General features: G+C 43.9%; 1 protein-coding gene across 2 annotated transcripts in view; it reads left to right on the top strand.

Moving 5' to 3' along the window:
• Positions 1-18,775: 18,775 nt before the first annotated feature.
• Positions 18,776-23,671, top strand: part of ABCC4 (ATP binding cassette subfamily C member 4) — a 151,821-nt gene continuing 146,925 nt past the window's right edge. For both annotated transcript variants that reach the window (XM_059818482.1, XM_059818476.1), the window contains exon 1: positions 18,776-18,849. In XM_059818482.1, coding sequence (XP_059674465.1) covers positions 18,776-18,849 — 74 coding nt within the window. The remainder of the gene's footprint in view (positions 18,850-23,671) is intronic.

Raw genomic sequence — 23,671 nt, 5'->3', positions numbered from 1 at the left:
AATAAGACTGTTAACACGACTTTAGTGAGCATAGAACAAAAAATACTCTTGCATTTGGGCTGGCAACTAAAATCTTTCTGAAAGTTCTGTGTCTCCTTGGCACTGCCAAACTTGTTAGCTATCATTTGCTTTTTGGAATTGGCCAAATTCCAAAAAACAAAATGGTTCTCAGAGATTTGGAAGGGACTAAGTGGAAACACCTTCTGCAGCAGGTATTCTACAGCTCTCTGAGTGATGCCATGCCAAAGCCTCTATCATGTTACATATGCATTCCAAATGTTCCAGTGTTTCTCCCTGTGCCTTTCAACAGATTTGCAGTGGGCTCAGAAAGCAAAGGACTTTGGTTTAGACAACTGTAATCAGATGTCAATACAATCTCTTGTTTCCTATCAATAGCATGTACAGTTCAGCAGTGGTGAAAAACTGCTCTTTGCAAAAAAAATACTGTTTTATTTACCATTCTCTCCTGGTATTCATTATTGTTCCAATGCAATTCATCATGCTAATTATTATAAGAAAATGCATTTCTTGACAGGTATATACCCATTGTCTGATTCCTGGTTGATGATTTATAATCTTCTTAAATCACTGGTCTATTTTGGATTTGATGGAAGCAAGAGTTGTATGTTTACTGAGAAGGGCAATCATGAGAGAAGAATAACTACTGAATTGTCACCTCCTCAGCTCTGGAAACTTACAAAATCTCATTCAGAGAAGAGAGACAAAACACATTTTAAAACATAGAATTCTGTGCCTACCCACCATGGTCAGCTGCATTACAGGCATACTTCACAGATCCCCAACCAAAGTCCATCTCCAAGAGCCAGCTCCTCATTTGGCCATAGCTCCACCAACTGCCCTTGGAGTTAACACCTTCCACAAAGCTGATGTACTCACCTGTTTTATTTTCCTTTCATATTTTCTACCCACTTCAGGTGGTTGAATACTAACATTGCTTCTTCAACACAGGTAGACACATAATGTTTTGAAAGTTGTGCTTACAAAATATATCTTCTGTCTTCTTTAAATGAAAGCATGGAATTTGCATCTTTACCATTGAGTACTTCCCTCTGATAAAACTAAGATAAGGATGTGACTACACATACAATGAAAGAGAAATTAAGAGTGAAATAATCATTTGAAGGGATAGATATTGCTCTAGAAAAAGAAAATATGAAGGCAGTCCATATCACTAATATGATATGCATATCACTAAAGTGACAACATTGCAAAAAATAAGGAAGGAAAATGTGGCTAGACAAGAAACCATCTAGGTCAAAGTCCCTTAAAAGATGACCTGCTTGGGTAATGCTGGTAAAGACCACCTAACTCGATTTTGCAGAGGAACACAAACCTTGGTAATTTTATCTAAAAGGTAAATAGCTCTGATAATTTGGAACTACTGTGGTGGAATGTAACTTTTTGGAATCCAAAAAGGACATGATGCTTTGGCAACAAATTTCTTTGTGGTTTCTGTCTGTTCTTGATTAGCCTCTTTTGCTCCCTGTCTCTGTTCTTTGTTGATCCTCTTGTGCCAGCTCTCCCTATTTCTTGACCAGTCCTTTCCTACATGTCCATTCCATAATGTAAAACCTTGGCAGACACAGACAGATGTCATCTCAAAGTGCGCTGCTTTACTCCTCCTTGTGCTCACAAACTTTCTGGATATATATTGAAAATGTGCATTTCCTATTTCCTTAGTAGCAGTAGAGCATATTATTTCTGACTGTGAGAGATGACAGGTTCTTCTCCAAATAGAAATTTAAACATCAGGAACTGACGTAAGTTTAAACTTGTTTTTGAAATATGTGCTTTATGGAAGATTCTGGGGTAAAACTTCAAATTAAGCGGTCACAAGATGATTCAATTTTAGCTAGAGGGAGAAATTAAGGTAGTTTTGCAACTAAGCTCCCTGATTTTGAGAGCAGAAGTGGTGATGAATTCATAGGACTTACCTGTAAAATCAGCTGCATTAAGTTTAGGGACTTGAATGAAGTCTGTAACTTGCAGCTATACAAAAGGGAAAAAACAGCTTCAAACCTACTCGTTGAATAGGGAAAAGTGAGTGACAGAGAGCATTTTAGCCTGCTAAACTACTTATCTGTAGTTCACAATTCAATGGGATAACATTAGGAATGCCAAAAACCAAACTGACTCAACGCTTACGGAGAACTTCAAAGTAAACGACAAAAGGTCTTGATATGTACAAAGTAAGTGAGAACAAAGAAAGAAAATGTGAATCAGCTGTATGGAAAGAAGGAGGTAAATATTCATGCTATGCTGGTATGAACCCAAAATGAAGGGTTGAATCCAATAAGGGACATGGGTTGTGCTATAGTCAGCACCCAGTCAGGAGCGCCCATGCAGGTGCCCAAGTTTGTTACGCATTGACTGAGGAGAGATAAGCACTATGAATGGGATTTGTAGCACCGGAAGGCTGTAGGGTTAAGGCATATGCAAGACTTAATAAACAGTACCAAAGGGTGGTCTAAAATGCTGTCTGTCTGCTGGATTTAAGCATCCTATTAAGGGATACAGGAAGTGCCCCAGTGAGGCCTGGATCAGTTCTGTGCTTAGTACATACATTATACATTGGGATGCAGAAGACTGGCTCATGGCTTCCTCAGCAAAGATGGAGAAGAGCAATAAATGGAGAAAGGCAACAATCAGTTCTGAAGAATAATGTATTAATTAAAGCAGTCAGCAAAGAAGTGGAAGTCCCATTCCTTGACTTGTGTAAATCTGAACCCCCAGATTCTAGGTGAATCCTGCAGACTACATGACCAGTGGATTACGAGGCAAGTGGGATAGAGACACGCTTCAGCCACTGCCCTAGGCAGCCACACAGCCACCAACACAAGATTCATGATTTCAGAAAAGACATCAGACCTGACCCAGGGGCCTAGCAAGTAAGGGACGTAGCTGGATAGCGAGACACCTAACATCATCTTTTCTTTCATTTCTTGTGTATTTTATGTTATCCCGTGTAACAGGATAAAAAGCTGAAATAATTTGGGGGTGAGGAACCATCTAAACACAGACTGATGTAGAGAATCTAGACTTGTGTTATGTTATCCCTCCAAATCAGTAAAGCAGAAAAGCTTCCATCTGGTTTGTTCTCCCCTCATAATTGATAGCAGCACTTAAGGGGACACAAACTCCTTCTGCAGTGTGCAAAACTTTTTGAGATTCTTCGGGGCGATATTAAAGCAAAAATGACACAACATCTTTATAATTTCCACATGAGTGAGGAAATCAATACCTCCTGCCATACAGTGCAGAAGCAATCTGTGCAGGGTTCACTTTCTGGATGCAGATTTGGGCTCTTTCTCCTGTGGCAATGCTTCAGTGCCTCTGTATCCTTCAGCTTCCAAAAGGTGCCTGCAGTGTGACTATGCTGTTGGAACTGCTTCTTTCTACCAAGGTCTTGAGGGAGCCATTGTCACTAGGCCAGTTTTACAAATTAAAAATTCCTGCATCTCTAATGACTGGATCGTCTGCAAAATCTTTTAATCTAATTTCCAAATCTTTCAGAGTAACAGAAGTCCCATTCTTTGCAGCAAAAAAAGGAACAGCAGGTCTACCAGTTCCCCTGTTTCTTGAATAGTTTGAATAGGAGCAGAGCTTTTACCTTCCTCAGGAGACGGTCTTAAATCTTTTGATTACCTCAGGGTTCAGATGGAGAAAACCAACACATTTGCTAAGATGTTTGACCTGACCTGTATTTGGAAACTCAGGCTTGGGTTTCATGTAGACAGTGTCCACTTTAAAGTCCCTATCTCATGCTTTCCATGCAGTTTCAAATGGATGGAGTGCTTTAAATTGACAGGCAGTAGTACTACTCTCTATTTCAAATGCAAACAAAACAATGCCTTTAAAAAGCCCATTTGTTCTTTAAAACTGTTATCCTGATTTTGTTGAAAAAATCTCTAATGGACTCAATTCAGGCATGCTACAAATGTGCCACAGGTTGGGCCTGTGGAGGATAACGTAATAGTAGTTAAGTAGTTTATTGCATCTCAAAAAGCATCCCGTAGTCACTCGGAAGGATATGTACTAAGATCCTAATCCTGCCAAGAGCAAATGGATTTCTTTTTTTTTTTTTTTGCAATTACTTTGCAGGGAAATCAAGTGGATTGCCTTAATGTGCAAGTATCATTGATCATCATTGCTCATGTTTGCAGAGCCCACAGACTTAGTCATGCAGATACTTACATCACATTACCTAAATTAATGTAGGACCCAGGCACCTACATGCTCCTGCCAGTCCAAAATCCAGCAGCCACTGTTCTATTACAGCGCTCCTGGGAACACCTTCAAGGCCAGGGTCCAGTACAACCAAATGCAACAGGAAGAGTTAAGCTTATTATGAACATATTGGTGTCACAGGCAATAGCAGGTAAAACAGAAAAACAGATTATCCAGTTCATAAAGCAGAGCTGACTGATGACCTCATGCTGCCCACCAGCTAGTTGGTGTGTGCTAGCTGCTGACATTTGTTAGACTAATGTCACTTTTAATGCAACAACTACATCACATTCTCAGGTCTTGTGTTTGCCTGGACATGGTCCCCCTTCCCTTATTTCTTCAGTCAGTAGCACGTGGCTCAGCATAGACACCACAGTAGTCACCAGAAGTGTCCAAAGCAGAAACACATGGGAGAGAAAAGTCAAACATTCCCCATACCTCATGGTCTTTGTTGTCTCTTCCCATCCAACTTTAACCAGCCTGTGTCTCAGAAGCCTCAAAGCTTGGCTCTGCCCTCATCTTCTCCAAAAACTGCGGCAGTATGACACTTCAGAGAGACAAGATGGCACAAGATGACCCACTCACTAGCTGTCTTATTCCTGCCTAGTTTCTGGCTAGACTGGACACACAAGGAGGAAACACCATTCAATGTACTCTGTGTCACCTAGATAGCCTAAAATTGTGTCCTGGGCACCGCTTAGTTTACTAGCACAGCAGTGGTATTCCTCTGTCAAAGGCATTCCCAGCAGAATGGCATTAGCTAACAAGGCTTTCCGTGTTGGCTGGACGTCCTGCCACTCTTCTGCAGAGGTGCAGCCACCCCCGCAGACTAGCCTGCTTGCTCTGGGGGAGGGAAAAACACTTTCCAGGACTTTTAGAAATGCACGCAGCCTGCCAGAGCTGGAGATGTGGAAAGGAACCATCTCTGATGGAAAACAAACTTTGCTCTCCCATGTCTGAGCAAAAAAATGTTCATGGGTTTGTCCTGGAAGAATACCAAAGCCTGGTTTTGGCAGGGGCCTGTGAGCAGACTGTGAGCTCCTTCTGCAACGAGGGTGAAAAACAGGAACGGGCCTCAGGGTGCTGCAGGGAGCTTAGATATCTTGTTTTATCCTTGGGGCTTTCTCATTAGATAGTTGTGTGGTGTTCTAACCACACTAGCTGGCTGAGTTGCCTGGGCTGACCTGGCTGGGGCTAAAAGCAATAGCAAAAAGCACATTTAATTCAGAAGTCTTCTATGAAAGGTATAGCCAGGAGGGTTTTATCTGATGATTCTGAGTGAAGGCCCAGCTATCTGATGCCAAATTTCTGAGTTTTCTACAGTGGTCTGAGAGTGACAGTCCCGATATTGAACTGCCTTGGCAGGCCCATGGGATTGCCGTTCTTTAGGTACCAGTTGTAAGAATCTACATTTGCCCACAGCCCTTGTAAGCAAAATGAAAATTATCTATCCTGCGTATCAGCAATGGTAACTGGCTTTTGTTGGGTTGCAAACATGTCTTGTTGCAAATGGGCCTTATTGCCCAAAGTCCTCCCTTCTCCTGGCTTTGCCTGTGTCCCCCGAAATGATACACCCTCTGCCCTCCTGTAATCTGAGCTCTTCTGAATCTGGAGAACCCAAAAAGAGGGGGGCATCCAGGTGTCCTGCTAAAAGCCAGGGATGGAGGGAAGCACATGGCTCACTGTGGGATAGGGTGGGGTTGCAGAAAGGTCCTGCCCCACACCAGCATTTGGGCAGGCTGGGCCTGCAGGAATGGGTTCAGGTCAGTGACCTCAGCAGGGCTGCCAGGTATACCCCGGGAAAACCCTTGGGAGACAATGTGGAAAGCTGTTAGCCTGGAGGGCTGGTTCTTGATTTTTACCTCCCTTTTTGCTATTAGACCCTGATGAATAAAGGCACGAGGCAGCTGTGTGACATGGTCAGTGGGTGCATATGGAACACATGGGGAGTGTGTGGCACAGGTACCGCACAGGAGAGATGGGGAGCGTGGTACAGGTATGATGCTCCACCTTTGGGCCCCATCACTGTGACAGGTCTGCAGCATACACAGTGCTCTCCTGGTTAAAACTGCCTAATTGAGCAGGGCTTCCTTTTTTAAAATGGTTGTTAGAGAAGATCTTATTGGTGTTGCTCATCTTTCATACCATGGTTAAAGCACTTGTCCATGAAGTGTGCACTTAACATTCAAGATGGCACAGTTGGGGGCAGACTGTTTCTTTTAAAGCGGGTCCCCATGGATGTTGTGGCACCATTAAAATCAGGCAGTTGGTAATAAAGTTCTACATGAAGGCATAGCAGGGATAAGTGGCTTCTTATTTCTTTGTAATTTTCAAAAAAATGCATTCACGTTTAAATATTTGCGATTTTTTTTTTTGTTTGTGGTTTGTTTTTTTTTTTTTTTGTCTGCTGTGATCTTTTGCATGTCAGGTCTGTTTCTGGCCAGGGGAGGAGACCAAGTGCGTCGAGACAGTTGTGGGTAGCTGTTTAGGGAAGTGGCTGTATCTATGTCTAAAGAATATGTGCAGTACATGCTTTCAATCTTGATTGCATCCTCTGACTAATATAGAGATGCATCTATGTAATCATAAAAATCTGCTTATAATAAAACCGAAAAGGTTAATAATTCCAGTGCCTGTGCAGATGTTACTGATAGTGAACATGAACAAAGCAGACCTCTGACTTTCAAAGAAAGAAAAAAAAGGAAAAACTGTGCCAAATTTTAAAAAGAGAAACCCTTAAGGGAAAGAAAAACAGAAAGTTTGAGAGTGCAGAGTAAAAAAGCAAGTATTAAAAACTATGAAAAAACCTTGTCACTACCACATTCATTAGAAAAATTCTGAGTACCCTTTGTGAAATATCCAAGTTTTATATCCCAGCAACAAATAAGAAACAAATGAAATCAGGGGGGTTGAATTACATTATATATTGCTTCAGTTAAGTCTTCAGCTACTTGCATCCTCCGTCAATAAAATGCACTGATTCTAGAAGATAAAAACACTGTTTTATAGGATCAGAAGAGTAGAAGCCTTTAAAACAGATACTGCCTAAATCCAGTAATAAATATAACATTTTTGGTTTGAAAAAGCCATCATCCTGTTCGACACTTTACCTTCTGTTTTCTCCATGGTTGCTCAGAGTCTATCTGTTTTGCTTGTGGTCCTACTTAGGGCAGCAATTCACAGAAGGTTTCGTGCAAGAAGAGGCGTGAGCCTGGCAAGAGCTGGTGGCCCTTGGGAGCTGAGGGGCAGGGCTGCTGCGTTATAGACCCAGCATGCCATTCGCCATCCAATTTTAATTCAGAAAAAACCATGTGCCCCATGTACCACAAGTTTTAGAAATGATGGTTTGGAGTCAGTTTTAAAAGAACACATGAACATGTAGCCCTAGAGGAGCCGAGAAATGATGCCTGCTAGTTATGGAAAGGGGATGTTGATAAAAAGACAGCTAGTGATAAATTTAAATGTGGGCCCAGAGAAATGAAATGCAGTGAGAGATTGCCTCAGACCTAATAAAATCTAAATTAAAAGTTTCAGGTCTAACAAATTCTAAACTTAATTTTTTAGTGGGGACAGGTAGAGGAGCACTATCATGCTGAGTCAGCATGAAAAGAAAGACAGGGAAGGGGATATGCAGGGATTAAGATACGCCAAATAGAAAAATAAAAAAAATTTAAAAATAATTTTCTGAAGGTTCCTCAGATCATAGATTTCTTGAAATGCATTGCAAAATGTTCAGTAGTCTTTCATGGGGGAAAAAAAGTAATTCTGGCAAGACAATTTGTTCTGGATTCACTGAATGTGTCAATAAAAATCCAAACTGAGAATAACAGCAAAAGAAAAGACAAATGTTTTTATGTTAAATAAAATGTTTTGATTCTTCTATTCAAAATTACTTGTTCAGTCTGGATTTTCTTTTAAGATTAAAAATGTAAAGTACTCAAATTCACAGGCTGAATAAAAAGCTTTCTTCAACCTGAAATTAACCTTTTCTGTGAAATTACCATCAAATAATAAAAGTATCATTCACATAGGCTCATCCATCCATCTAACCACCAAAAGAGCATCCTTTTTCCACTTCCCTTACTGCTTTGACTCTCTGTCTTCTGTCATTTATTATTATTTAATTGTGCTGCCATTCATCCAAGCCAGGGCTGAACTGTGCTAGTTGCTGCATGATTAGGTAGCAAAAACTTTAAATTGACTGTTTCACTAAAGAAACCTTTCAGATTAGAGACATAAATAAAAAGGGTTTAATCGAATATTTATCACAGTGCAGTCAACCAGAAAAAAATGGTTGCCATGGCAGCTAAAATTTCCCTATACGAGTGTTGGGAGCTGTGATAGTTCACTCGTCAAGCCACAAACTTGGGAGCTGCTGTTACTACAGATTTCTTCTTTGGCCGTAGGAATGTAGGGTAGGTGTCCCTCTGCTTTCTTCTCTACTTGTTCAGCTGCGACCAAATTTAGGTGTGAGGCTTTTTAAGTTGCAATCTGCTAAACAACGTGTACTTTTCTGCCCTCTGTATTGGTCCCTTGTTGTCATTCACACAAATTATGCCCACCCTAAACATGCTTTGCAAATGATGCTTTTAGCATCATGTCCCATGAGGGAGACAAGGATGTGCTTAGCCTAAGCATTTTGTTTTATGACCTGTAAAAGTTCTCAGCTTGAAGTAAAACTCTAAACTTGTTTACTGGCTACTGTAAGGCAGCATTAGCAGAAACTGAAATGCAGGCTTACATCAGTTAGGCATTTATGGAATTAGGTCATATTATATTACCATTGCGTTGATGTGTGATTTTATTTTACTTAAGGCAAAGACAGTAAGAACTGTATTTCTGTGTTTCTTTTGTAATGTTGCCATACCTTTAGAGAAAAGTAAGTTGTCTGAAAGGTCACCTAGTTCACATAGAAGTGACCACATGTGGCACTTCCTGTCTGATCTGGACTCCCAGCAGCTTAAATCTTTCTGAATAAGTAAGAGCTACAGGGATGCTTAGTGATGTATTTTGTATTTGGACTCACCTGAGGGTTTGTACAAAGAATGGGAACAGGCTTTGGAGCCTACCGGGAGCTCAGTAGGATGCTAGTTTTGTTTTCATTTTAAAAAGTCCTATTTACTCCTATTTACCTATTTGGGTGGTCTCACTCTAATTTATGTGCAGGTATGTCCAACAAAACAGCTGGGTGTACTGAGTCACTCCTGCTGAATAGAAACTCTGCAGGAGGAAGTGGAGAGCACTTACTCAGTTCACCTACTCACCAATGTTCCAATGCAGAAATTACTAATGCCATAGTTGTCTTATTCTGGGTGGGCCTTTTTCCTTCAAAGAATGACCTTCCTATAAGGAAATACCATTCTTACAAAATTACTAAAGGAAAATATCTTTAAAAATTTGGCAGGTTAAATGACTCATTCAAAGGGTCATTATATAATGTGTAGAACAAAAGCTGGCAAGATTATTCGTATTCTTTTTCTGTGATAATGTAGCTCCTGGGAATCCTGCTCCCGAAGTAGAAGCACTATGGCAGTACTGGGCAATTAAAGAATGAAAAGAACAGTCAATCCCCAAGGAGCTCAGCATCAAAGTATGAAGACAGTGATTTGTCCAGTCCTCTTGAAAACTCTGCATTATAAAGGTGACCTGCTAGGAAAATGACTGTTAGAGTTCACTGAGGTTTTTTGCACTTCATTTTCCTCTGTTCTTGAGAAGAACAGGAAGGAAGAGCCATCAACACAGGTGCCATGTTAGAGGCGGGATTCAAAAAGATCCCATCTACATTGTTAGCAGCATGGCAGGTTTGTGGAAAACTAATTCAGTTAGAGCCTCCTCTTGGGAAAGGATAATCATGGTGCTGCCTGCATGTAGGAGGTGGGAAGCTTTTGTGTTTCCTTTTAGTTTCTTCCAGAGAGAGGGTTGGTACTTTTGTGCAACCCTCTGATGGCTGGTCATCTCCTTTGAAGATGGTCTGGGGAAGAAAGGAACACACAAAGGCACCAACTTTCTGTGTCAAGAGGGATGATGGTATAACAGTTTGCTGCTGTGGAGTTTGTTTTGAAGGGTATGAAATGCATTTAGTTACAGAAACAGAACTACAGCTATGACTACTGATATAGCCTAAAGCTATCCCATGCACAGCAATATGAGCCTATAAATATACACACAAATTTATCCCACCTGTTCCTGCCTGCCCCTGGTCACAACTGAGGGGATTTGTAGAAGAGTTTCCTCTCCGTCAGTTTGACCTTGTATTTCAGTTGTTGTTGGGACCTGATGCATATCCTTGGCTTGTTGGACAAGGCAGCTATTCCACACTTCACCATCTGCTGGTTATCTTAGCACTTGACACAACCATCCTCATTTCCTGTCCTCCTTTCATGGTTAACCTCAACTCTCTCTTATTTTTATCATGCTCGGTCTTCTGTCCTTCTAATTAATTTTCCTTGCTTCTCTCTCTGGCACCAGTTTGGACCCACATCCTCCCCAAGCCTTGGAGAATACCTGCCCCCAGGCCTTCTTCTGTTCTTATTCTCTATGGTTCATCTAGCAGTCCTTACCGCCACAGCTGCTGTTATGCTGACATTTCTAACTTCATGGCTACTTCTTCTTGTGCTGTGCCTGGAACTACCACTCTTCTGAAAACATCCACAGACTTTTTATATCTTTCTGGCCCAGGGTGTAAGGGTTGAAAGGCCATCAGAATGAATATGCAGGCAGAGGATTTGATCAGAGAAATAAGAATTGTTTGACAAGGATGAGGGCACTAACAAAGAAAAAAATTAAAATGTAATGAATGCAAACATGGCCACAGGATTCCCAGGAATGCTCTGCAGCTTAAGAGGAAGAGCAAAAGGTGCATATGCATGAATTTACATCTGGCCAGTTCAAGTCATGGCATGGGAGTGCTCCCACATGTCTCACCAACGCTAACCTTTTGCATATTAGCAAACATGAGTACCTCTTTCTCTTATCTCCCATAGGAGACTGTGACTTACTTTGGTGTGACGCATCTGAAGCCATGGCATTCTTCTCTCTCTTTTACATTTACCCACCTGCCTGTTCCCTCTGGACTACACCCACTCCAAGCACTTGGATGTGAAGCCCTCAGCCCACAGGAAATACCCTGAAGTGCAGAATACAAGGTGCACATCCCCAAGGTAACACAGAGTACTGTAAACACATATCTGTGGTCTGTTGTCTGCTTTGCCTTGCATAGACTATGGTTAAATGCAAGATCTCAGTTCTTGTGCTCCAAGTGCACCATTGCTTATTCCCAGAGATCTAAATAAATGCCTAAACAACCAAGGTAAACATCTTCCCACCACAGAGGGTGTCCTCTGTAAGAGCAAGCCTCCCTGTGTAGGAGACAAAATTTTCCACCTTGGTTTGTCTGAGGCTGAGAAACAAACAGTCATGGCAGGGGAGCACTAAGGAAGACCTCACTGCCTTTTGCTTTAACAGCAATATGTATTGCTTCAATCTTTTTTTCTCTAACCTAAACACAGCTGTGGGCATGTTAGCCTGAAGCTGCACTAAATCAAAACAGATTGAGAACAAGAATAAACAATGCTTGACATGTGGTAGTCATGGTACTTAACGTGTTGCTAGAAGATACCCAGATGCAACAGTGATTAAGATGTTGTAAGAATCTACACACAGAAAAATATTGGGTAAATATCCTTGGTGACTGTGAGTCAATATGTGTAGACTTTTCACACACACACTTTGTAGTACTTGGGCTTAAATTTATAGTTTTGAAGTAAACCAAATAAATAAAGAATTTAGCACAAATATAGTACAATAATTACATTACAAATCTTATAATGTAAATTCTGACTCACAAAATGCATGCAATTCAGAAAAAGCTTCCTGTATTCTTAGTATCTAGTCCATCCTTGCTTGCAACACCCAAGATCAGCATCAGTCTGCCAAGAAAGAATTAAGGAAGAAGAGCCTTGCCCTGTGGTGTGTGGTTAGATGAGGAGGATATGTGGGCCAAGGATATGTGGAAAAAAAAAATTGCCTTTTGGGAGCTCTGCATTGGCAGGTAACTGGTGGTCTGCTGAGAGCTGTGCCCAGAAGTGTCAGAGAACCTTCTGCTTCTTCTCAAACTCTGGGTGCTCCAGAAAAGGTGGAAATTCTGTGTAACCCAGCCAAAAATCCAGTCCATGGACCTGCATGTGCTAGATCCTGGTGAAGCAGCTGAGAGCTAAGGAAGGCCAGGTGGTAACGGTGTTGGCAGACTGCGTTGGCCAAGGCTGAGAGTAACTATGTTTGCAGTCATGTAACATTGTTTGTGTTCTGATTTGACTGTCTGTACTTGATGGTAAGTGCCTCATATCCAGGTCAGATATGATGTATTTTGAACATGGCTTATGTTTTTACAGGCAACTAATTGGCTCCCTTCTCATCCCCTGACATATCGACACCCTGGGGCCTTAGTCGTCTTAGTCACTTTTAGAAACAGAGCTTTCTTCCTGAAGCCACTTGAATTTTGCTTTTCTCAGTGTTGTATGTCCTAAATGTTGCTTTAAAAAATCCAGACAAAACTCTTGTGCCTAAGATCCTCATCCATACAGCAAGAGCACAGTATCACTGAAACCAGAGTTAGATGAACTGAAGTGGAGATCTACCATTCACCTCCAGGCTCTGAGAAGAAATTTTAAAAAATAACTTTCCCCTTTGTTGTGTGGAAGTCATGGCAACACCCTGGGAATCTTGCCTAGTCAAATGAGTCCATGGACACCGGCATTCATAGAAAACACAGATGTCAGGAGGTCAGCTAATCCACTTCCTACCCTTGGACTAGGTTGCCTATGCTGATCAAGTATCACGACAGAGATTAATCTAATCTGTTTTTCAGATGTTAGGAATGGGAAGTCTTTATTTCCCTAGACCATCAGTCACAGTCTGCACAATACTCACAGAAGTCTGTTTTCTATTTGCTGACTCACTCTTACCCTGAAATTACTTCAATTTAATTTTTCTGTTACTATAATTTGACGTTGCTTGGAGATTATCCTGGGCTGTGCTGGCTAGTATGAAGCTAGAAAAGCAAGAGGTCAGGATAAGAAGAAGGCAAATAAAGTGCAAGATTTTCCGCAATGTATCAGTTGACAGAAAATATAAAGAAAGACTTTGTTCTTCAGAAGCTGCATTATCAATATTAGAAATGTGGGTTAAAAAACAGAAGACTTGAAACTGTAATGAATAAAAGCAGAAAGTTTAATGTCTATTACCTGGTTAGACTGGAACAGTGAAATAAGCTCTTAGCTGCTTAGGAATGGATAAGAGAGGGCTATGTAGCTCAGGACAGCAATATTGTAAATACACATGAATCAATGTTTTCACTAATAGCACAGGGAGCTTCTGCTGAAGGCCTGCTGTAAACTCATCAAATCATCCTACAGAAGTATCAGTCTCTAAGTATCTGTGCATGAAGCACAGAGATGAAATTGTTAGGAGGAACTGAACAGGTGGTAGGTGTGCCAATTTTAACGTTTAGTACAACTTTTTCTGATACTTTTCCATTGCAACAAATATTTAATTTAAGAAACTAACTGGTTTGATTCTTATCTTAGCAGATAGTCAATAGAAACTATTTGCTATGGATAAATGATTGTAACATAGTTTTGTGTAAAGCAAATAATTAAACATCCAAACATCGAAAGAAATTAACTATGAAAGTTAACAGAAATATTGTGTGTGCATGTATGTGTGTGTGTGACATTTGGATAGAAAAATGTGAATGGAAATTAAAAGCTCTTTAGGGAGAATCATATGGGCCAAAATAACCTTAATGTGACAGTCAAAGACAGAGAGGACTCCAGCTTTAAAACCCAGACTGATTCAGTAGTGAAGATGGTAAGGGTGAGATTCAGTTGCCTAAACGTAGGTGCCTACTGTCATTTATAAGGCATCAGATACACCAGCATGGGACAGGCAGATATGACACAATTAATGGAAGACCTGAAACTTTCTGGAGTGGCAACTTGTGGCCAAGCGGAATACCCTACCATGTCTAAAATGGAAGAAGGCACCTATGCTTAGCCATCTGAATTGCACTGTAACTTGAGGAGAATAAGTCAATAAATTATAAACTATGGCATGTAGAAAATGGATACAGGTAGTTAAAGATATGGGAAAAATAGAGATGGCTAGTGGGGTAACAGGAAGAAATAGGAAGTGCATCCAAGGAAGACTGTTGGTATTATACACTAATGACCAAATCAAAAGAGCAAAATTACTTACAGCTTGGTTCTGCAGCATTGACATCTCTGTTCTGCAGCTGAACAAGAACAGGCTGATATGTCTGTATTGCAGAAGGATGAGAAACTACTCTCCAGTGGATACGTCAGCAAGATGATGAGTCAGGCCACCGGATAGTGTCAAGCTGGGCTCACAGCCAGCGGGACAGCCTGCTTTCTTGCCTGTGGCACGGCGGGAAACAAGGCTGCCTGTTTGGTTTGTCAGGCAGGCCTTTCTGCCTGGCTTCAATCAAAAACATTGAACTCAAACAATGTACTGTTGTAAAGCCTTCACACGCTGCTGTCACAGCTTGTCTTTGGGAAACTACTCCCTCTGATGTCTTTTAAACAGCTTTGAATCTGATTCTGTCTCTAGTAGTGCCTCAGAGATACCACGTAGTGCTCAGCAAATCTTTTATCCAGACTTTTCAGACACACTCACGCACATGTCTCCTTGGTTTTCTAGGTACCTGTCTCGAGGCCCTGGGCTGTGATATGGAGAAACTGTTCAGGCCTGAAATCAACGGTCACTTGCCTGAAAGGGAAAGGTTATAGTGCTACATCCTCTGAAAGACTAAGCTTTAGGTTCCTGTTGCACAATCGGGATCAGTGGCTATACTTCACCTTAAGATCCACACGCTTTTATTCACCATCTGGAAATTAGGTGGAACTGCCCAATTATCTTCTAAGTGTTTTGAGAAAAGCAGATGTTTGTGAACTCCTTGTACCCTAGTGATAAGTGCCATAGAAAATGCACATGAAGAAACTTGTCAGTCTGACTGTGTTCAGAATGAGAAGAGAGTAGAGCAAAGAGGGCTTAAGGCCACACATCATACAGATGCTTATTTCGTGACCATTGTCTTTCTCGTGGACTGAGTAAATAGGGAATCTTGTGTGTTTGCATGTTTGTGACATCCTCTGTGATCATCTAATTGATTTCCCTAGCACAATGTATATGCATAATGGGTTTAATTCAGATTCCATTGGCTTAATTTGGCCATTACCCTATTTGAGTAGTTGGCTTTGCTAGACTGCTATCCATATTACAGATTTACTAAGTTGCACTTTGATTAGTTTGTTATATATCTTGCTCTTTCCATGTTGTGAATATACTGTTGCCATAGCAAAATATTTAATGGATAAATTGGCAGTTGCTTTGCTTTTCCCTCCCAAAATAGAAAGATTATTAATTTCATTACTGTGCTATTTTCCCTTCCCCTTCCTTTCCATGTGCAGCCTTAGATTTTCCTGAGCATCTCTGTTGCTAATTGCTTCACACTTCATTACTGCATCAGTTTCTAATGGTTACTTGCACACTTCACAGAGTTATGGATTAATCTGGCTTTCAGGATACTGTTTTTTTGGTTGAATTTTATTTCCCCCTTCTTCAGTTTTCCCTTCTCCAAAACTTCATACAGTGTTTTGTTTTGGACTTAGAAGTAAACACTAGTATTTATTTTAAAATTAAGTAGTGTCAATGTTTGTCACTGACAATGCTGGCAAAGGAAAAATTTATTGATGTTTTGGGACTTGCATTGGGCTGTCATACCTTTTAATTCTCTTAGGAGTATCTAGCTAGACAAATTTGCTTCACAGAAATCTAAACCTGCCAGATTTTGCTGATGGGCAGAGCTTTTCTTCATACATTTTGGGAGATGATTTAAATTAATTATTCCGGTTCTGGAATACATAAGCACTATTTTGTTAAAGCCTGTCCTTTCAAACCACTGCACCATTTCCGTATCTGTATTTCCTTGTTTTAATTTGGAAGGATCTATAGACAGTTGTTGACAAGTGTGCTACTTACTGCTTGCAAAATTCTGTGGCACATCATCTACGCTCCAGCAGTGTATGCAGTTGCCAGCCCTGTCAGCGTTCACTGACAGCAAGCTTAAGCTTGATTTGTCTGACTTATGGTTATTATGACATTCTTGCAAGCATGAACTGATGCTGTTTCTTCAACAACACAGTGTAGCCCAGACACTACCCCTCTTTTTATCTCAACAACGTGTCAACTCCTATGCCTATAGTGAAAGTCAGATGCCAGTCCTGTTAATTGTTTCACTGGCAATGCATTTTAGTGGGAAGAGATAGGGCTGGTCGCTACTGGGGGCATGAGATGAATAAACAGAACATAAGAATGGTGCTTGTCTTGCAGCTCACTCAGCTGGAGGGGGAAGCAGTCTAGGAGATTAGAGGTGTGATTAGTCGCATGAAGTAACTAGAGGCCAGTAACTAGTGGTGTTCACCAGAGGCCTACACTGGCTGCAAAACTGTCCATGATCTGGATGATGGGCAGAGTGCACCCTCAGCAAATTTGTTGATGATACAGAACTGGGAGGAGAGGCTGTTACACCAGAGGGTCATGCTGCCATTCAGAAGGACCTCGACGGGCTGGAGAAATGGGCTGGCAGGAACCTCATGTTCAACAAGGAGAAGTTCAAAGCCCTGCACCTGGGGAGGAACAACCCCAGGCACCAGTGCATGCTGGAAGTCAATCGGCTGGAAAGAAGCTTGGCAGAGAAAGACACAGGGGTTGTGGTAGACACCAAGTTGAGTGTGAGCTAGCAATGTGCCCTTGCGGCAAAGAAGGCTAATGGTATCTTGGGCTGCGTTAGGAGGATTGTTGCCAGCAGGTCGAGGGACGTGATCCTTCCCCTCTGCTCAGCACTGGTGAGGCCACACCTGGAGTACTTGGTCCAGTTCTGGGCTCCCCAGTACAAGAGAGACATACTGGAGACACTGCAGCGAAGGTCCATAAAGATGATGAAGGGCCTGGAGCATCTTTCCTGTGAGGAAAGGCTGAGAGAGCCTGGAGGAGAGAAGGTTCAGGGGGATCTCATCAATGTTCGTAAATATCTGAAGAGAGGGTGCAAAGAAGATGGAGCCAGATTCTTCTCAGTGGTGCCCAGTGACAGGACCAGAGGCAATGGGCACAAACTGAAACACAGGAGGTTCCCTCTGAACATCAGGAAACACTTTTTCACTGTGAGGGTGACCGAGCACTGGCACAGGTTGCCCAGAGAGGTCGTGGAGACCTCTGAAATCTTCAAAAGCTGTCTGGACATGGTCCTGGCAACTGTCTCTAGGTTGTCCTGCTTGAGCAGGGAGGTTGGACCAGCTGACCTCCAGAGATCCCTTCCGACCTCAGCCATTCTGTGATTCTGAGACTGCAGAGAAATGACAGCATGGCAGAGAAATGACAGCATGGCAGGGACCCATTCTGCCAATTATTTTTTCATGGAGATGAATTGTTCTTCGGTTACTTCAGATACATGTCCCGCATTCCTGTTTTCATAGGTCTCTTGCAGTTCCTCTACTCCTTTTGGTCATACTCCCTGTGGCAGGCCACAGTGACAGTATTGGAGAGGAGTATGGTGATCACCTGCTGAACTTTTGAGAACTGCTTCTAGGATTTCTGTGATTCACCGTCTCCTGGAATTAAATTACTACTTTACTTTGTACCACCAAAGTCTCCTAAACATGGTTATCCTGAGCTACAGACAGCACTGAGGGTCTGTGGACTCAGACCCGTCTCTGGCTCATCTCCAGCTCCCTGCGTGCTGCAGCAACTGCCATCCTGAACGCAGACCCTTATTTCAGGTCCCATGCCCAAGCTGGAAAGATGACGAGGAGCCTTTTTTTTTAATGGAAGTATCTGCAACGTCTAGAAAGCAGAGGTAAAGTAAGCGTTTCTGGCGGGGTTTGGTCCCACGAAGCCGGACTCGCCTCTGACTTGGTGCTGCGCGCACCGAGGAGATGCTTTTCATCGGCAAGGGGCACACGCAGGCGAGAAACCGGGGCGGGGGGGGGGAAGAGCGGAGCCCCCTCGGCCCCGGCGGCCGCCTGCCCCCGGCCGGAGGCTCGGGCCGCGCTGAGGTGACCAAGGGCCGGCGGGCGCCTGCGCCCCCTCGGAGCGGGGCGGCCCCACCTCCCTCGCGCGGGGAAGTTGGCAGCGCCGCGGGGCGGCCCTCGGCCCTCCCGGGGGGAGGCGCCGCAGTGCCGCGGGGCAGCTGAGGGACGGCTCCCGCCCCCGCGCGGCCTCCGGGGCTGCCCGGCGCCTCGGCCTCAGCCTCCGCGCTGGGACGGGCGCCGCGGGGGAGCCGGGCCGGCAGGAGGCGTCCTGCGGCGGGAGGGAGGGACGAGGCGGGGGGTGCCGGCTCTCCCGGAAACAGCGCCGGCTGGCAGCAAAGCGGCGGCGGCTGCCGCGGTGGGAAGTCGCCTCTGGTCCTGCGCCCTCGCCGCCGCCGGGCGGGCGGGCTGGCGCGGCGGGCGGCATGGAAGCGGTGCCCCGCGAGGAGAAGCCCAACCCGCTGCGGGATGCCAACCTCTGCTCCCGGCTCTTCTTCTGGTGAGCGCCAGGGCAGGGGGGAGGGCAGCGGCGCCGCGAGGTGCGGCTCCGGGGCGCGCGCCGGCGGGGAAGGCGCCGCGCCGGTGCTTAGCGCCGCTCGCCTCGCCTGGCCGCTCGGCTGCGGGGGCCCGGCCGGCGGCGGCGGGGATGCTGAGCCCCGGCTAAGGGCCGCTTAGCTCCCCCTTCAGCGCGGCTCCCGGGAGGGTCCGGGCGCCCCGGCGGGGGCGGGGGGGGGATGGGAGGCGGCGGCCGGCGCTGCCCGCGCTCCTCCGTCGGCTGCCGGCGGTGACTCCGCAGCCGCGGCTCGGCCCCGACCTGCCGCGCGCCGCCGCGGGCCCGGCGTGTCAGCCCTGCCGGCCGGGGCAGCCCCTCGCACGCAGGTGGCTGCGGGGAGCGCGGCGAGGCGAGGCGGGGCGAGGTCTCCTGAGGTGAACGCGGTAACCCGCGGCCTGGGGACAGCCCAGCAGGGGCCTGCCCGCCTCGGGCCGGGCTGCCCTCAGCCGGGCGGGCGGCGCCGAGCACGGCCCCGTCGCCTCCTTCGAGCACACGTTCGAGTCCCTCGGCAGCTGCGGGAAGGGCCGGAGCGTCCCCCAGCCGGGGACGGGGTGCAGGGCTGCTCCCTGGCATTGTTCTGCTTCCCCGCTTGCATAACGGATCGCGGCCAGGTATTGCTCATCTCGGCAAGGCTTGCTAATCTCGCTTGCGGCGCGGGGCTTTCCCCCTCCGTGAATGAGGTGGTTTCTGAGCTGCGTAGCTGCGGGGGAGTTCCCCGGTGTAAGGGATGGCGGGCGGCAGCCTGGCTGCTCGCATCCACGCTTCAGCTGCGGTCGGCTGCACTGACTCTGGGGGGGTCTTAGGGTGTCACAGAGCCAAGACAGGGGGTGTTGCTGTGTCGCCACAAACTTCTATGGGACCAGATGACTACTAGTGCGAAGTTCGTGCTTGTTTTCTCGTCAGTGGGGACCTTGGCGTGGGTATATATAATTACCTAAAGCATTGAAGAATTACAGCTCAACAGTTTAGTTGCTTTGAAATACAATAGGATCAGACCTGCAAAGTGAAATGGGAGAGCATCAAGTTTGTTTGTCTTAGCAGATCCCCTTTGGAAGAGAGCAGTTAGAGGGATACCGCTTATTCTGCTTCACCGACTGTAGCCTGAGCACGTGCTGTGTTACGTGGTGGAGCAGGGGGAAGGAAGAGAGGGCATGGCTCATGAGGCTCTTTTTTTGGAAGCCTCTGAAACACAAGTGAAAAACTCTCTGATCCTATAAGCAACTGTGAGCAGGTGCAGGAATCCCTTTTGGAAGGTAGGGGGATTTTAAAAGCCCTGACAAATTTTAGCTAAATAAATTTTCAGTCAAGGATATGCCCTCAGAGGTATTCTGTGCAAAACAGAAGAAAGAAAGGAAAAAAAAAAAAGGAGGTTATATGCTTGTGCAGAACTCCCTGCCTTCAGCATTTTGACTTGTAATTTCTTTGACACCAGGGGTGCCCATGTTGGAACAGCTTTGCTAGGAAATCCGGACAGAATGGGATGAACCTCGGTTGGCCACGTAGCATTCCAGGGCTGCTTCTGGTCTGTTCCCTTTCCCTTGCCGGGATCTTGTGGTGTTACTGGCAGTTCTGCCAAAAACAACCCAGCTAGATGTGAAAAAGGAAGTGTGCAGTGCTCGTAGCTAGGTTTCTGACTGCTGCTATTGCCCTTTTTGTAGGCCTTTTGTGTCGATCTCCATGTATAGTGGTGAAGTGTTCAACAGCAACAACGAAGTACCTTAAATTTCCCAAGTTTTAGGCAAGCACCTGAAAGGTTCCTTTTACCCCAGACACGTTTGTATGTTCTCATTGTGCAAAGGGAAGAGTAGGTGGAAGCCTGTGCTTGTGGAGTGACAGGCCTCCTGAAAGTTGATGGATTGCGACTTCATGCTTTGCAGTCAGATGGTAGGGTACATCTGTAGGGCTTGTGCTTTGAAAAAGGGTTTAGCGACGCTAAAGCCTCACAAAAAGAAAAGTTTTAGAAGTTGTCCTTCCCTTGCTTGTTTTTCAAGCTTTCATAGCAGTATAATTCACAGCAGTGGAAATACCCTTTTAAAATCTCTTCTCTTAACTATGCTGCATGTGATCATGAAAAATAGTAAATAACAAGGATATACTGGTAGTCAGAAAGCATTAGTATTTTCTTAGTGAAAATTTCAGCTGGAATGATGTCTGTAGTGGTTTAAATTGAGTAAGCAGAGGCTGTCACTTTTCTGCAAGTTCATACTGTTCTACACAAAATCAAGGAAGTATTAAAACACCCTTCATTAGCTATAAAGCTAACTTCAAGGGTAGTTTTAAGAATTGTTCTTCCTTTCTACAAAGCGTCTAGCATCTGACAGGCAGCTGTGTGAGTACTGATTCGGTACTGCTTCATTTTCACTGCCGTCTCACACAGGATGTTCTGAGATGTTTTCAGCTGGAGAACTGGAAAAACAGTGCTTGAAGAGGGCCGTCCCGGGAGTAGTGGCAACCACCACCATGAGGTTGCTCGAGTGTGCCTGCTCTGCTCTCCTAATCCCAGGCATTGGCTGCTTGTTGTCAAGGAGGGTAGAAAGTAGGGCATTGCAGGTAGCTGGGCAAGGGTCCTTCTTACTTTTATTTTACTTATATTTTTCTTCAAAAGTGCAATTTCATCATTGTAAGGAAGCACTCTCTCACTTCTTGCCAGCGGTGCAGAAGAAAAGCTAAAATTATTGCCTGGCAGAAACAGGATCAAACTCACAGGAGAAAAGAAATCATGTTTTCATTGAATTATAAAACTAAGGTAATAAGTGTGTAGGCTGAAGATGCATTCTTCTCCCATTGTTCAAAGCTTGTCTTCTTGCTTTTGGATTGTGACTTTGACAAGTATGAGCTTGATGAACATTAAACACTCTAGTAGTACATTCATGGGAAAGAGGAGCATCTGGATTGTGTGTGACTTGTTATTTTTATAATGCATCCCTTGTGTAATGTTAGTCTGGATGTTAAAACAGTAAAAAAAATATTTATGACAGAAGTATGAAGATCAGGGCAGTTGCAAAATACTCTTGTTTTCCATATGTCTCACTGAATTATCAATATTAACATAGGATTATCAAAGCCCAAATGTTGTTCTGGATGTTCCAGATACTGCTGTAACTACTGACCTTCAGAGTCGCAAGTTCCCATGCTCACCAAACTTTAAGCTCTGGCTGGTAGTTCAGTTCCAGAGTTAGCAGTGCTTGGGTTTATTTCTGATTTACTTCATCTATGTTTTGTTGTTGGTTGTTTTCTTTTTTTATTGCTGCCTCAGCTTGTTGGTGAGAATGAGGGCTTTGAAGGATGGGTAGGAGGATTTGCTTTCTTTTTTAGGTCTGGCCAAGAAAGATAATTCAGGCCAGGGTTTTTCATGTTTAAACAGCTGTTCTGTTGTAGAAAGTGTTTTGAGTTTAAAAAGCCTTACACTCCATACTTTATGCAGTTGAGAAGAGCACTTTTCACATAATTTTTTCTGCAGGGGGGAGTGTGGATTATTAAATTAATAACTGTAAGAGTATTTCTTTTTTCTAACTATTAACCCATCTTTGAGCTTGCAGGTTCATTAAGTAGCAGGTGTATTTTTATTTGCTTATAGCATTTGCTCTGTTGATTTATCAAAGATGTTCTATCTATACAACAGTTGAATTTTTATGCACTCTGTTGTTCAGGCATCAAATCCACTTCAGTGTAAAGTTACAAAACATGTGCTATGATTAAATTTTTAAAAGGCTGGATAACTTTTGGCCCGTTAATAACATGAGAAGGAGGGCAAGCTGGAACACCCTGGAAAGGGTATCCGGTGTTTTTGTGCAAAGAAGTAAAAGAAATTTAAGTCCTGCTGTATTTCATATATTTATAATTTATTTTTAATAATAATAGTAATTACTTACCTGTCACAGACTCGCCGTGCTTATGGCAAGTTCTCAGCTCCTTTGGAGCACTGGACACTGTCAGCATCCTAAGGCTGGATGCCTTTTTACATCATCACTTGGCATGTGGCAATTGCCATTACAATAACAGCATTAAAACGTGAACTGAAAACTTGCTCCAAGGCATCTGCACAGTTATGATTCCAAGGAATAAACGATTGGTTTATCATTACCTGTTGGTGTCTGACAGCATTGTTCTTGGCATACTAAACATGTGCTTTAGGGAACATGACAAAACCACTAAGTCTTCTTCACTGCTCTGACTTGGAATGTAGTGGGAGAAGAGTAAAAAAAAAATCTTTACCTGTGGATTTAAGCGTGAACAGAATGGGGTAAGCACAGATATGTAAGTCCCAAGATTTTCAGTGATGACTGCACAGTATGTAGCCGTTTGTCTAACCAAAGAGAGTGATGTCATGCACCTGCCTTGTAGCAGTGTGAATAACTACATGCTTTCCTTAACTTCTTCCTCCTCTCTCACCCCATGGCTTAGAATCGGAAGGGCCACTGACTGATTTAGTTGGACTTCTGAGTAGGCCTAAGTCTCACCTGCATTTTAGTCCTGTGACTTGGCTCTCTTCAAAAGCATATCTTGCCTTGTATTGAAAGAAGTTAGGCAAAGAATTCATTGCCTTTCTTGGAAGTTCCAGCCGGAGTCCAGCAATGCCACCATTACAACTGATCCATGTTCCTTACTGTGTCAGCGAATAGAAATTGCCTGTGAGGATTTTACGTTTACTTCAGGTAACAAATGAAAATACCAAGCAGCATCAGGCTTTGCGATTTGCCTGGGATCTTGCCTGATACCTAGCGAATTCCTACTGGCAATGCCTGAAATTGGTGATGACTCCTAACAG

The sequence above is a fragment of the Gavia stellata genome, chromosome 1 (genome assembly GCF_030936135.1).
Source record: "Gavia stellata isolate bGavSte3 chromosome 1, bGavSte3.hap2, whole genome shotgun sequence".
Classification (NCBI taxonomy): Eukaryota; Metazoa; Chordata; class Aves; order Gaviiformes; family Gaviidae; genus Gavia; species Gavia stellata.
The sequence above is the reverse complement of the archived record's forward strand: the minus strand, read 5'-3'. Positions and strand labels throughout refer to the sequence as shown.